This window comes from Squalius cephalus (genome assembly GCF_949319135.1).
Source record: "Squalius cephalus genome assembly, chromosome: 8".
NCBI classification, from domain to species: Eukaryota; Metazoa; Chordata; class Actinopteri; order Cypriniformes; family Leuciscidae; genus Squalius; species Squalius cephalus.
Genome location: NC_137129.1, coordinates 29,976,865 through 29,991,021, shown reverse-complemented (window position 1 = coordinate 29,991,021; position 14,157 = coordinate 29,976,865). Strand labels below are relative to the sequence as shown.

Here is a 14,157-nt window from a genome sequence, read left to right as displayed (position 1 = left end):
TTGAATGGCATAAAAAAAAAAAACCCTGAACTTTGCATGAACCAAACTTCAGAGGCAAAGATAGTGCTGGGTCAAAGCAGGACAGAATACGCCTAACGTCACTTAAAGAAATGCTTTCATAATGAAGACTGTTCTACATGAACGATTTCTCACTCCTTAATTAAACTAAACAGGGCTGTAAAATCTAAGAGCTTTGAAGTTTTCCTTCCCTGTGTTCCAGCGTCGAGATGCTTGTTATTGGAGCTCAGACAGACAGCTGTGAGAGCAACGCACTGACCTGAGAGAAGAGAGAGATGAAAAGAAACCAGGATGCCTTCAGATGTACGGCATCCTCTTGTAGTTTGGTTTCCTGACTATGCCCTGACCGGAGGTACCATACAGTTTCTTAAATAAGAAAACCTGGCATGAAGCATTTCTTTTCATAAGACACATCTGTTCATTACGCTTTGATTTATAAGGCATCCAGTAAAACTTTTAGGCTTTGCTTTCTATCTTTATGGTTACACCATATCCTGACAGGATTCTATTAAAGTGAATTCAATTCATAAACAGATTTGTGTAGAAACAACATGAGTGTGAGTAAATAATGACAGAATTTATTGAATGAAGTATACATTTTGGATACTGCTGTTTTATACTCACATGTTTGAAGTTGCGGAATGGCACAAATTGCACAATGTCCCTAAGGACGGGTTCTCCTTTAGGAGAGCGGAGGATTCCATCATCACCGTCCAGCATCTGCATGTCGCTGAAATCTGCACTGCCAATGCCGACGATGATGACGGACATGGGCAGGTGGGAGGCGTGAACGATGGCCTCTCGTGTATCTGCCATGTCTGTGATTACTCCATCCGTCAGGATTAGCAGTATAAAGTATTCCTAATGAACGGCACAAATGAGGAAAGTGATTAAAAAAAAAATGTGAGAGAACATTAACATTTTTTACAAATATGATCACCAGGTGTCTTGCACTCAGAACCAACAAATTGTTTCTTATCTTATTTTCAGCATACTGTATACGGCACTAAATTTGCCAGTGGGGCATTATTTCATTAATAATAAAAGTAAATAAATCAATAAGTATCTTCTGAGAACAAGCCCTGACATCTTATGCAGTTTGATTCAAGAACATTTATATAGATACAGTACAAGGATGTTTTAAATTTTTACATGAAAGTGAGACAAAAATTCTGATAAAGTAATAATGTTTCTATGCTCTTTTATGAATTTATGCACACACACACACACACACACACACACACACACACACACACATATATATCAGCAACTTTGGTTATTTTTATAAAAAGGCAACAGCAGTAAAGCAGATGGTGTCAATATGGTGCTGAGCAGAAATTAAGCTCTTCAGTCTAATTAAATGTGTCTCTCTCTTTCTCTCTCTCTCTCTCTCTCTCGGAAGAGAGGTACAAGACTGGTGGAAGTGTTTACACCGGTTTATTTCATTTATGGGCCAAAATACAGCAGAAGTAGGAGGGAAGCTCATGTTTTAATTAACTTTTCATTTGGGCAGGCAAAACTGGCTATATGGTTGTCACGGAAAAATCTGTGGTGTCGTGTCAAATGATGTGGTGTCTATTTGAAAGGGATTATTAACATCTTGTATTAAAATTGAGTTAAATGGAAAATTTTAAATACAAAGTAAATCAATGCATTTCTTTTTTATATATATATTTTTTTTACTTTTTGTAAATAAATAGACCTTTAAAAGTTAAAGTCTCTCTCTCTTCCACTAACCATGGCCTCTTTGGTGTGCATCTCCTCGGAGGCTGAGTCGGCAACTTTTTGGATGATGGGAGCAATATTAGTTGGACCATACAACTGGATTTTTGGGAGGCAGTTCTGATAAGCCTCAACAACACCTTGAATACCTGTAAAACACACATAACCAGTCAGGTCATCTCCAAAATACACACACTTGTTGTTAAATATCTTGAATTAAGCATAAAACTCACTAAATTTTGTAATGATTTTTATGCCAATTTATGACAAATTTATCAAATTTTCAATGGTATAAGAAACAAACTAAATTATTTACATTTTATTTTATTTTAGCTGAGCTTAGCACAGTCAGGCTGCTGCAATGACCAATTATCGCCCAGGAGCGGAACTATCAGTTTTGTAACGTGACACACTGAATGGATGTCATATTGCCCATTTCTTTTACATTGGTTTTCATTTAAATTCCACAACTATTGACTATGTGAAAATAAAGAACATAACCTTTGACCTCAGACTTGTGTGCAAAACATTAAGTAAAATTGCCTGCAATTTGCACAATAACTATCTGCCAGACATGCATGTATATTCCATAAATATCTGATATGGAATGTTTGTAATGTTTGCTAAATTGGCAAATGAAATAGGAATGTAATGTTTGCTAAATTGGTAATGAAAGAGGAATCACTATCTTACCATTCAAATTGGGAAGCAAATATATGGACTGCCCAGCTCAATCACTACTATTTTTGATCATGGATGAATGTCACAACCCAAAACAGCAGCAGCTACAGCAGTACTGTATAAATACATTTGTATTTATACAGTACATTTATTTTATAGAAATATGTTACCGAATGTAAACTGAAGATTCACAGTTACAGTAGGAAGATAATGTAAGAATGTGTGGTGGTGGTAGTGTTAAGGTGATGATACACAGGGCAACATTTTAGGCAATGTTGCTGGGCAGTGTTGCTGGGCAATGTTGCTGGGCAATGTTGGCGTCAACGGGCAACCAGATGAGAAACAGGGCTCACGACCGATCTAAATTATCCAGATAGAAATTGATTGCCCATTTTCAATGGGAAAGTGCCCAAGCAACAATCGCTCGGCAAAAGTTGCCCTGTGTATCATCACCTTAAGGGGAAGACATGATAAAGCGAGTAAAAAAATAAACAAGCAACTGAGAATTTTCAGTTTACATTACATGTAACACATTTTTACAAAAATAAATGTACTGTATAAATAAAAATGTACTATAGTATTGACTTTTCCAAGTATATTTTTACTTACTGTTGAAATCTGTATTCAAAAAGCTCAGTGTGATACACAGACAAAACTGACAATCTTGTATAGTACAGAAAGCAGTCAGTGTCAACAAAAAAGTTGAAAAAAACATGAAATTTGTATACAACAAATATTTCCAACATTTAAACATTTTGACCAGTGTGGCTCACACAATGACAAAAACACTTTTTATTTTGGTGTCATTGGCAATTTACTGACACAATAACTAGGTTCCTTTTCAAGGGAACTCGCGCTGCGTCGATTGACACTGAGGGAACGCTTTGCGTGATGAAGTCTTGAAGTCTCTAGCTTCTGTGTCTTCAGTAAGCGCTCAGTGTGAAACTGTCTCTGTCTATTTGGTGTTGTATTGTCTATACATCCACTATATATCAAAGATTATGATGAGCAAGCAGCAGTTTAGAGTGTCTGAGCACCCCTGGCCACGTTATTTAACGGATGGGGACACCTTCCTATGCGGACGCTTCGATCCCACCTGGCGTTCTTTCGCTAGGACGCTCAGGCTCGCTTTACCCAGGGCTCTGGTCCCGCTGCTGCCGAGGCACAGCGGCAACTTCAGTCCTGGGGTTCGCAAATGGATCTATCAACAGGGTTAGAGATGGGCCCAGCCTTATCTCTGCCTTCACCTGATCGATCCAGTGCCTTCTCTCAGGGTTTGGAAGCATGTGTTGCGGGTACTTCCTCCCTGATTGAGGCACCGACACTGCAGCTATATAGTTCTGAGGAACTAGATGTTGTCAGTGTCGAAGCAGGAGATACTGAGGATTCGCCACCTCAGTCTCATGCAATGAGGAGCTAGTTGAGGTTGTGACAGGAGATGTGGAAAGATTAAGCATCGATTGACCAGCTGATAAGCAGGACGTTCGTACAAAAAGTAAATTAGATGAACGCTTCCTGCCATCTCGTTCACAACCTCAAAGCCAGGGCTTTACGTTTTCCCCGATCTTCACACCGAGGTGTCGAGATTGTGGGAAAAAACAGTTTCTTATAGAGTGTATAGTGCACAAACATCTACCTACTCTTCTATATCAAACTATAAAGAGCTCAGTTATGGGGAGATGCCAAAGGTGGAAGAGACGCTCCAGTTTGCGAAGCGGGAGCAGCCCCAAACATCGAAAGCTAGCTTCTCTGGCTCCCCCTCAAAAAGACTGGGGACAGAGAAAGCGTTCTCAACTGCAGCCTTCAAGGGGTAAGACGGATCTGAGGACCACCATTATTTCCAAGAAGGCTGCGAGGAAAAGGTCCTGACGCCCGAGGGGTCAGGCCAAAGAGGGCAGTCCCCCCTGAAGTAAAGCGGTTAACACTTCTTTATACGGAGCCCGCTTATATGCCAACCCCGCCACCTTGTGTGTTTTGGGGCGCGGCGGTCTCTGGCGAGCACATACACATGTTGGGCTGATTGTGCAACAAAAACCAGAAGCCAGTCTTAAGAGGCTGGAACCTCTAGTAGAATTTTTGCCAGCGTGGAAGCTACTGCCAAATTTTTCTCGTTGGGTCCTGCAGATCATAGAAAAGGGTTATCAAATACAGTTCGGGTCTCGCCCGCCCAGGTTTATGGGGGTCCTTTCTACTGTGGTGGGCCCTGAGCAGGGGTTCTGGTAATGGAACAAGAAGTGAAAATCCTTTTGGAGAAAGGGGCCATAGAACATTTCCCCCCTTACAGCAGGGAAACCGGGTTTTACAGTCGGTATTTCATAATTCCAAAGAAGGGTGGGGGGCTGCGTCCCATTTTGGATATGCGAGTTCTGAACGAGTCAGTCATGCAGTTAAAGTTCAAAATGTTAACGTTGAGACAAATCATTCCACAGATCAGATCCGAGGACTGGTTTGTCGCAATAGATCTCAAGGACGCATATTCCATATATCCATCCTTCCATATCACAGGAAGTTCCTGAGGTTTGCTTTCGTGGGCAAAGCATACCAATATCGAGTTCTTCCATTCGGCCTACACTATCACCCCGTGCTTTCACAAAATGTGTAGATGCAGCTCTGGCACCTCAGCGCCTGCAGCTAAACGGCAAATAGAGTGTGATTTCTCCACTACAGAGGACCACTTTTCTAGCCGTGGTTTGGGACTTAATGTCGATGCAGGCATGCCTCTCACCGGTACGCATAGAGTCCATCCTGTCGACGGGTTGGGGAGTGGTCCTGGAAAGACACTCGACTCAGGGTCTGTGGAGGGACCATCATCTCTCATGGCACACATCAACCGCCTGGAGATGTTGGCCATATTTTTTGCCCTGAAGAATTTCCTCACAGACCTCAGGGGCCATTATGTGCTTGTCCGCATAGACAATACATCGGTGGTCGCCTACATAAATCATCAGGGGGGTTTGAGCTTGCATCCACTCTGCAAACTGGCGCACCAAATCCTCCTGTGGTCCCAGAATATAGGAGCAGACATCCTGCCGTGACAGGGATTGCGGCCCAGGGAATGGAGGCTCCACCCCAAGGTGGTGAAGCAGATATGGAGGGTGTTCAGCCAGGTGGAAGTGGATCTGTTTGCGTCATGAGAGACGACTCACTGTCCACTATGGTTCTCCTTCACACATCCAGCCACCTAAACTCTGAATGCAAATTCCCATTGTTAGCAAATGTTTCCATGTAGAAGTTTCCGTCTATATAAAAAAATGCAACAAGAGGCTCAGGGCGATTTGTAGCTCAAATTAGCCTGTGATGCGGAGTGTGGGCAAGACACTCAGCATCATGAATTTTCTAATGTCAGGTTTCTAATGTCTTTTCTCTTTATTCCAGAGCATTTGATGTTTTGTATTTATTATCTTTGAACTGATTATGAAATTGACATGATACATTTACCTGACATAATAAATTGGTACATTTGATTTTATTCTTACTTGCTCTGAAATTGTATTCCCAAGTGTATTAAACGGATTCGTATGCTACCGCAAAATCTGCGTCAGATTAGTGACGACTAATTTTTGGCACTAATTCAAGTGTACGTGGTCTTGTAAAGACAAGAAGTGAATTTCCGTTTAGGACAGCAAAATGCTGCTTGACCAACCTAAATTTGGGTGTGTCTTACCTCTGTTTTAATTTAATTAAATTAAAATTAAAAATAGTTACTTTAGATAAGTGTATGTAGGAAACCACGGCATGGCCAATCCAAAGCTATTATAAGAGAAGTAATGTTGGTCGACTTATATCTGTAGTAGTGGCCATACCTCTGCCTGAAGTAAACGTTACTTTAAATTCAAGTGTTTACAAAAACCACAGGGGCTATACCAAAGTATCTTTGATTGTGTAAGCGTGAATGCGACCATCTCAGGTATATAGGCAATTACCTCTGTTTAGTGACCGAAGCTGGCAAGTTTGTGATTGTGAGATCCGCGTTAAACAGAAGGCGTGAGGACCTCAAAGCGACATAGCTTCCTAATATGAACAGGTAAAATATAAGTAAAGAGTTGAAAAAAAATAATCAAATGTGCTGCTAAACTATTATATATATGACCATTAACCAATTGGCATTCTAACCTAAATTTGAGGTTGTGATAAAATGGAGTCAGATAAGTTTAATTGGAAAAGACAGTAACGCGCAGAGACCTTCACCCGTTCTATCAGATACAACCATTGGACCGATTTAGACGGGCTTACATCTGTAAAGTAAAAATTATTATTATAGTTATTATTATTGTATGCAGCCCTACAAGTATATGCACAACAAACCTAGTGTTCATTATTTATATATTTTGTGAAATTTAAATAGCAATTCTAACCAGAAAAAAATCTAAATTGTCTTCCCAAAATCACACAGCCCTATAAGTTTCTCTTGATATCAGCATGTTCACAGTTGTTTTGTTGTTGTTTTTACAGGGACCAGATGCCACTGATGAGTCCTGCTGACTTAAACATTCACATGAGTCTCTGTACATGAACCTGGTAAAATGAAAAAGCAAACACCTTGGAAATGACAGGTATGTTAAATAAGAACTGTTTCAGGAATGGCACAAAGGTGTGTGACTGCTCAAGTCTCTGTCTTTAGATCAGTGTGTTCAATAATTTGCTTTTTTGTCCTTCGTTATGTGCCTTTGAATTATGTTGTGTTGTAAATAAATCCAAACAATCAAAAAGCCATTCTTTTTTAAATCTCTCCTCATTCTTTGTTCAAGTTCCCTCACAGTCCCATCTGATAGGGCCATTAGGGGAGGGTCTTTGTCTTCCCTCAATATTCATGATGATTCACGCCCTCCTCGCATACAGCTTTCTTACACAAAACATGTCTTACAAATTTTCAATCAAAATATTGTTTAATCTGAATGAGAATGCAGGATGATTTTCACATAGTTTGAAGAAAATATTCTAGGCTACGTGATATAATTTTTAAAAGTCTTGTGAAGAAATAATCAGTATGGGTTTTATGACCCTATTTCAGTGACAATTTTTTTTGTTTTTTCACAAACCATGCATAAACGTGATTTTCTCAAAACTACAAACTTTTACATACATGCTGCTCACATATTTTAGCAGAGTTTGTGCTGAATACAGTGTAATCAGACTTTAGCCATGGAAATATAAGTAACAGAAATAAGCACAAATGTCAAAGCATGTCTCAGAACCTATCCTCTTTGGTCTCACCCACACTTCCTCCACCTGATCAGCTCTCAACACTAGATACTAACAGTGCAACTGATACTCTTTTCTCCACTTTAACATCCTGCTTGGACAACTTCTGCCCCATTTCCTCCAGGCCAGCCCGCGCCACACCCTCTGCCCCCTGGTTATCTGATGTTCTCCGCGAACGTCGTTCTAAACTCAGGGGTGCAGAGAGGAAGTGGCGCAAATCGAAAGATCCTACTGACCTTGATCTTTATCAATCTCTTCCTTCTCTGCTACTATCTCTACTGCTAAAATGACTTACTATCACAACAAAATTAACAATTCTTCTGACTCTCGCATGCTTTTCAAAACCTTCTCCTCTCTTCTCAACCCTCCTCCTCCTTCATCAACCCTAACAGCTGACACATTCTTCATAAATAAAACAACCACCATACCAATTTACCAAACCACAAACTGAGTCACACATTTTACCAGCTAACACACACATTCTACCCTCCTTCTCTCTGCTTACAGAGGCAGAAGTCTCCAAACTGAGGTGTCTAAGACCCAACATCTAGCTACTGGGGTGCCTCAGGGCTCAGTGCTTGGACCACTTCTCTTCTTTATCTACATGACATCACTAGGATCTGTGATTCAGAAACATGGCTTTTCCTATCACTGCTATGCTGATGACACACAACTCTACCTCTCATTCCAGTCTGATGATCTGCTTGGAATTTGCACCTGGTATGGTTAAAGCATTCCTTCATCCTAGGCCAGGATACATTCCTAAGGTCCCCACTAATGTGGCTAGATCTATTGTGCTGTAGGCCTTTTGTCCTCCTCCTTTCCAATACTCAGACCAGGAAAAGAATAACCTGCTATGCCCAGTCAGGGCGCTAGATGCCTATGTCCACAGAGCTGCCCTGTGGCATAAATCTGAACAGTTGTTCGTATGTTTCAGGCCCCCTAACAAAGGGTCCCCTGCATCTAAGCAGAGAATGAGCAAGTGGGTGGTCGAGGCTATCTCACTTGCTTATGAGTCGGTCGGGCAGCCTTCACCTATGGCTGTCCATTCCCACTCTACTAGGAGTATGGCGGCCTCTAAGGCCCTTATGTCAGGAGTTGCTCTCAAAGATGTGATGTGGCAGGATGGTCCTCACTGCACACATTTGTAAGGTTCTACTCTTTGGACCTGGACTCTACACCAGGGTCCCAGGTGCTCTCGTCCTAAAGCTGCTCCTCGCGATTTCACACAGGACAGAAACTTCTCGCTATGGTGGTGTTGGTATAGACGTTCCCTCAGTGTCAATCGCCTCGGTTCCGACTGTAACCTCAGTTCCCTGAAGATGGAACGAGACGCTGTGTCACCTTGCCATATCTCCTACGTGCCTGTCAGCGACTTACTTCAGACTTTTACGAAGCTAGCTGCTTTGTTTTGGGCAGGCTTAATAGTTTCCTGGTTCGTGAGATCACCCGCCTCTGACATTCTGCCACACCATTGGACTGATTTCACATGTGCTTCAAGACGTCATCACGCGAAGCATTCCCTCAGCATCAGTCGACGCAGCATCTTGTTCCCTCTTCAGGAAACCGAGGTACAGTTGTAACCGAGGCATTTTGAAGCATGAATTAAATATTTTGGGTGAGTTACATTTTGCAGACATGCAATAGAGTTCTGATGTTCCGGCAAGGAAGTTGTGACAATTGCCATTGAGTGTGTGTGGGAGATGTTTGACTCATACATTAAGCAAGCATTGGAGTTCACTGAACTTGGAGAAAAAAAAAAACATGTTTGTAGAGGCATGAAATTATGTTGTTTACACTTTAATGACTCACCGGCACATTCTGGGTTATCCTCATCAAAATTCACAGCAAAATCATGAGAAACCTAAAGAGAGTAGAAAAAGAAAAACCTAGTTTACTGCCAAATCCTCAATGATCAGTGACAGTGATGGCAGAGTTACTGCTTTTAGAAACAAAACGCTTCGTTCAAAAGGCATAGAGAAAAAGACTCAATCGATTTAAACTTTGAACCCTGCCGATATTAGATTATGATATTAGAGTCCATTTGATGTACTGGAAGAACTACAATATTTAATTTCTTTATTTTATTCATAAGTTTTCTAGGTTCATTTATATTCAGTGTCTTTGCAGTCAACGAATGGGATAAGGCCATGCATAAAACATGGAGCTTCCCTGTGGCTCAAACTGCGGTCAAATAAAATGCATTCTTAGAGTCACATCCAACCACGCTGCGGCCATGACCTCTGATTGTAACATGGCAACCAATCAGATGACCTGATTTTGAGTGATTGGCATAGATTAGCAGGAATGATGAGGTGATTATTGTAAAAGGGCATCAGCAGTTCATGAATTATTCAGAAATCTCTGGTCAGGTAACAGCGAGGGATTCAGAGCACTCTGGTTTCCCCAGCGATGTATTGTATTGTATGGGAATCTCCTTGCAGTCTTAAAATCAGGTTACAAATTCACTCCATTAAATTAATAAATAAATTTGTTTTTAAAATGATTTAGCTCAAATACTTTTTGAAGGGCATTACTAAATTAAATATAATTTGATCTGAAATGTAAATTAAACAAAATCTTTTCGACTTCTTAGTATGTAACAAGGTGAACAGTCAAATGAAAACTAGAATCACAGTAAGAAAGCAAAGTTATTTAAAAATACCAAAAAGTCCTCCAAAATCCCATGTAAAAATGGTTTACACTTAAAGGGATAGTTCAGCCAAAAATGAAAATTTTTTTTAAAAAAAATGAAAAATCTGTATGATTTTCTCTCTTCTGCTGAACACAAAAGATGATATTTACATAGTATGGAATGGAAGTCAATGGGGCCCATCAACTTTTAGGTTACCCATATTCTTCAAAATACCTTGTTTTGTGTTCAGCAGAAGAGAGAAATTCATACAGGTTTGGGACAACTTGGTGAAATATCCCTTTAAAGCATAAAAAACTCTTCTTTATTTATTTTTCTTTTCTATTTTTTACACATAAAAATAATGAACTTACTTTGAAGTCAGGTGGGATTTGGGCTCCAAAGCCAAAAGCGGGAAACATTTTGTCGCTGGAAACAGATCAGAAGGAGGAAGGATTAATGAGTGTGCATTGAGCCCCAGAGATGAGCAATGAGGTGAGCAAGGATGTGACATTGTGAGGGGTCAAATATAATTGACTCCAAGCTTAAGTGACATCTTGGGTGAGAGAGTGATTGAAGTGTAGAAACTCAATCCTTGACATGACAGCTCTGCATACTACAGGCGCTGGCAGTCATAAGACTAAATGCCTGATTGATTGATGTAATGTGTAATTGATTGATTAATGGTTTGAATGTTTGGTTAATGGCCTGTACTGAGTGTAAACATTTCATGAGAGAGTAGAGTAATAGTAGACTCTGTTAAATTTTATTTGGTAAAATTCAAGGTTTGGCTGTTTGCCTGACTGGTTGCATGATTGATTAGCTGATTTATTGGTTGACTGACGGACTGATTGAGGGATTGAGTGGTGGGTTACCTATCGTAGTCCTGACAGATCTCCCCAACAGCGATCAGCGCTTTGAGGTACTCATTGGGCTGATAAGGGTGGATGTAGTGGAGGGAGCAGCTGTTTCGAGGGTCACCATTTGAGGCGGTGAAATCAATTGCCACCTGCAGAACAACAACACTTAAACACCACTTAAAGGAATAGTTCACCAAAAATGAAAATGCGGCCATTCTTTCTTCTCACAAAAAGAACATTTTGGAGAACTGTACTGGTTGCTTTTTTCAATACAATTACAATGACCAAAGCCTCAAAAATAGATGCATAAACACAATAAATAAATTGTGTATATAGGACCTGTGCACTATAATTCATTACTATTCAAGTCATACAATAGCTTTGTGTAATGAACAGACTTAAATTTAATTCTTCACTGATAACCCTCCAGAACTTTAATTTGAACTCAAGAACCAAACAAGTCTGATTTGTGAACAAATCATTCAGGATGGTTTTGTAAACTGACTACAATTAATTGAAGTCAAAAGAATTTGTTCATGAATAGAATTTGTTCATGAATAGGACATTGCATCTATTCACGCAATTGCATGGAAAATTGTGACAACAATGGAGTCAATGATTTACATTACAAGATCCAGCCTATTGTCACGTCACGTAACATGAGTGTAAGTAGCGCACGGCGAAGGAGAAATCAGAATCACAGTCTTTAATAAGTTCACACAGGGGAAAGAGAAGAAACAGGCAAATACATCCACTTAACGTTGACGTAAAACAAATAGACAAGGACAAAGAACTGAAAGACACAGGCAGTATATATACTAGAACAAATGAGGAAGCTAAATGAGATAATTAATTAACAACAGGTGAACTGAATGAGAACGAAACAAACATGAAAACTAGGTATGATCCTTACACATATATTGACTACACTGCAAAAATGCTTTTCTTACTAAGTATTTTTGTCTTGTTTCCAGTCCAAATATCTAAATATTCTTAAATCAAGATGCATTTACTAGATGAGTAAAAATAACATAAGATATTATGTCTTCTTTTCCGGGGGAATTAATTAAAATTAAGTGAGTAGTTGCTTAAAAAAAGCAAAGTTATCTTAATTCAAACAGAAACAAGATTATTTTTCTTACCCCATTGGCAGATAATTTTGCTTTTTTTAAAAGCAAAAACAGAAAACAAGACATAATATCTTATGGCATTTTACTACTTTAGTAAATGCTTCTTGATTTAAGAATTTTTTGATACTTGGACTGGAAACAAGACAAAAAAACTAAGTAAGAAAAGCATTTTTTGCAGTGTATATATGAGTGGAGTTTGGTTTAAGCTTAAGATGACATTAAGATAAAAAAGTGGGTGGAAATCCTTCCAAAAGCCATGCAAAACCACTTACTGTGAACTGAATCTGACAACCTCCCATGATATAATCCAGGAAAGAGTGCATCTTTATGATCTGAAACAGAGATAAAATAATAAACTGATAGTTCTGGTCCTGTATTCTGATCGGTTAACAGATCATTCCAGTTGTACATAAAAGCTGTTTTCCTCATGGGGACCAAAAAGTTCTTTATTCCAATTTTGATACCACAGCTAGCCTAACTAATATAAATTTAAAACATTTTTAAAGACAAGTGACAGCTAGTTTTCAGGTAGAGACATTGAAAAAAATGATCAAAAGTAAAATAACACTGGATAGTCTTCACTTTATGAATTAAACAGAGTAATCCTTATTAAAGTTACAAAAGTTATTCAGTCAAAAGCAGTTCATTTTTTTTGCTTTGTCCTTTAAAAAACACAGAGAGCAGCAGAAATAGTAGGCTGCTGTCACTTTAAGACTGAATGCATAGATCCAATACACTGATACACATCTTTCTCTACTTTTTATATTCACTTAAGCCATAACCAACTATGTTTAGAATAGAGACAGACATTTTTATTTTGTGTGAATTTGTCCGTTGTCTGAGACGCAGCTTTCTGGGCGTGCACTTCGGATGTTTGTGCACACAAAACTTTCCACACAGCCTGCAAATAAAGAATTGAGCTCCTTTTTGCATCTTTCGTCTAAATATTTAAATTGCCAAGGTTTAAACTCTTGTGACGATGTAGCGCTGGCCTGTCAACTGTCCCGAGCGTCATTCATGTTTGTTAATGTTCACAAAATTGCATTTTTAGAATTCATTAAAATATTACCGGCCAACTGGCATTCGATACCGTTTCATATACTCACCAACACCGATTTTTACTCGCAGTTGGCGCTTGGCGAGTGTTCATTTTTTGACCCAGCTCACACATATGTTTTCTAATAAGCTATTAAAATTCATCATATACTTGTACAATTAGCTGAACTTTAGCTTTGCTTTTTAAAATGTAAACAAAATATTTAATTTTTTTTTTCACAAAATTTGTTTTAGATCCAAGAATAATTGTCTGTTAAAAACTCCTTTATCAAACGAAAAATTACATTGCTAAATAAAAACAAAGACGGTTACAAAAAATCTTTGTAATATTTGATTTATGCAATGTGTTCTACACAGATCGACATACAAAGCATTTACAACCAACTGAATGGACCAGATATTGTAATAAAAATGGTAAAAATATTTATTATATATTTTCTACCCCAAATTACTTATAGTGCAGTGATTACAAGGACAGTCATAATGGTGGTACAGAAGGATTGATTTAGACTTCCTATTTAACCCAGATCTAAAATCCTTCATTAATTTATTTAGTGCTAGAAAAAGAGTGTGAAAATGACTCACCTTGCACAGGGTAAGAATTACCATTCCAGAATTTCTGTAGTTCTTCTTCTTCACTTGGTACTTAGGATTAATACACTCCCACTGGATCTGTCAGAAACATGTTACAGTAAAATAACATTACAGCACTATGCCACTCATTCAACTCTGCAGTGAACTCCAACTCCACATGAATCTATCCTGGGCTTGCAAGTCTTTCATCTGGTCTGATGTTTGTATGTGATATATCTATATGAGAGGAAGATGCCCAAAGCCTGAGAGACACATTGACAGA

At 39.0% G+C, this 14,157-nt stretch overlaps 1 protein-coding gene across 1 annotated transcript in view; it reads right to left on the bottom strand.

Annotated features, from left to right (window-relative positions):
• The window catches only part of cpne4b (copine IVb), a 56,610-nt gene that overhangs the window by 4,130 nt on the left and 38,323 nt on the right, over positions 1 to 14,157 (bottom strand). The window contains exons 10-16 of the mRNA XM_079877920.1: positions 13,887 to 13,973; positions 12,518 to 12,577; positions 11,131 to 11,264; positions 10,630 to 10,684; positions 9,436 to 9,487; positions 1,756 to 1,889; positions 643 to 879 (exon numbers count right to left, since the gene is read on the bottom strand). Coding sequence (XP_079734046.1) covers positions 643 to 879; positions 1,756 to 1,889; positions 9,436 to 9,487; positions 10,630 to 10,684; positions 11,131 to 11,264; positions 12,518 to 12,577; positions 13,887 to 13,973 — 759 coding nt within the window. The remainder of the gene's footprint in view (positions 1 to 642; positions 880 to 1,755; positions 1,890 to 9,435; positions 9,488 to 10,629; positions 10,685 to 11,130; positions 11,265 to 12,517; positions 12,578 to 13,886; positions 13,974 to 14,157) is intronic.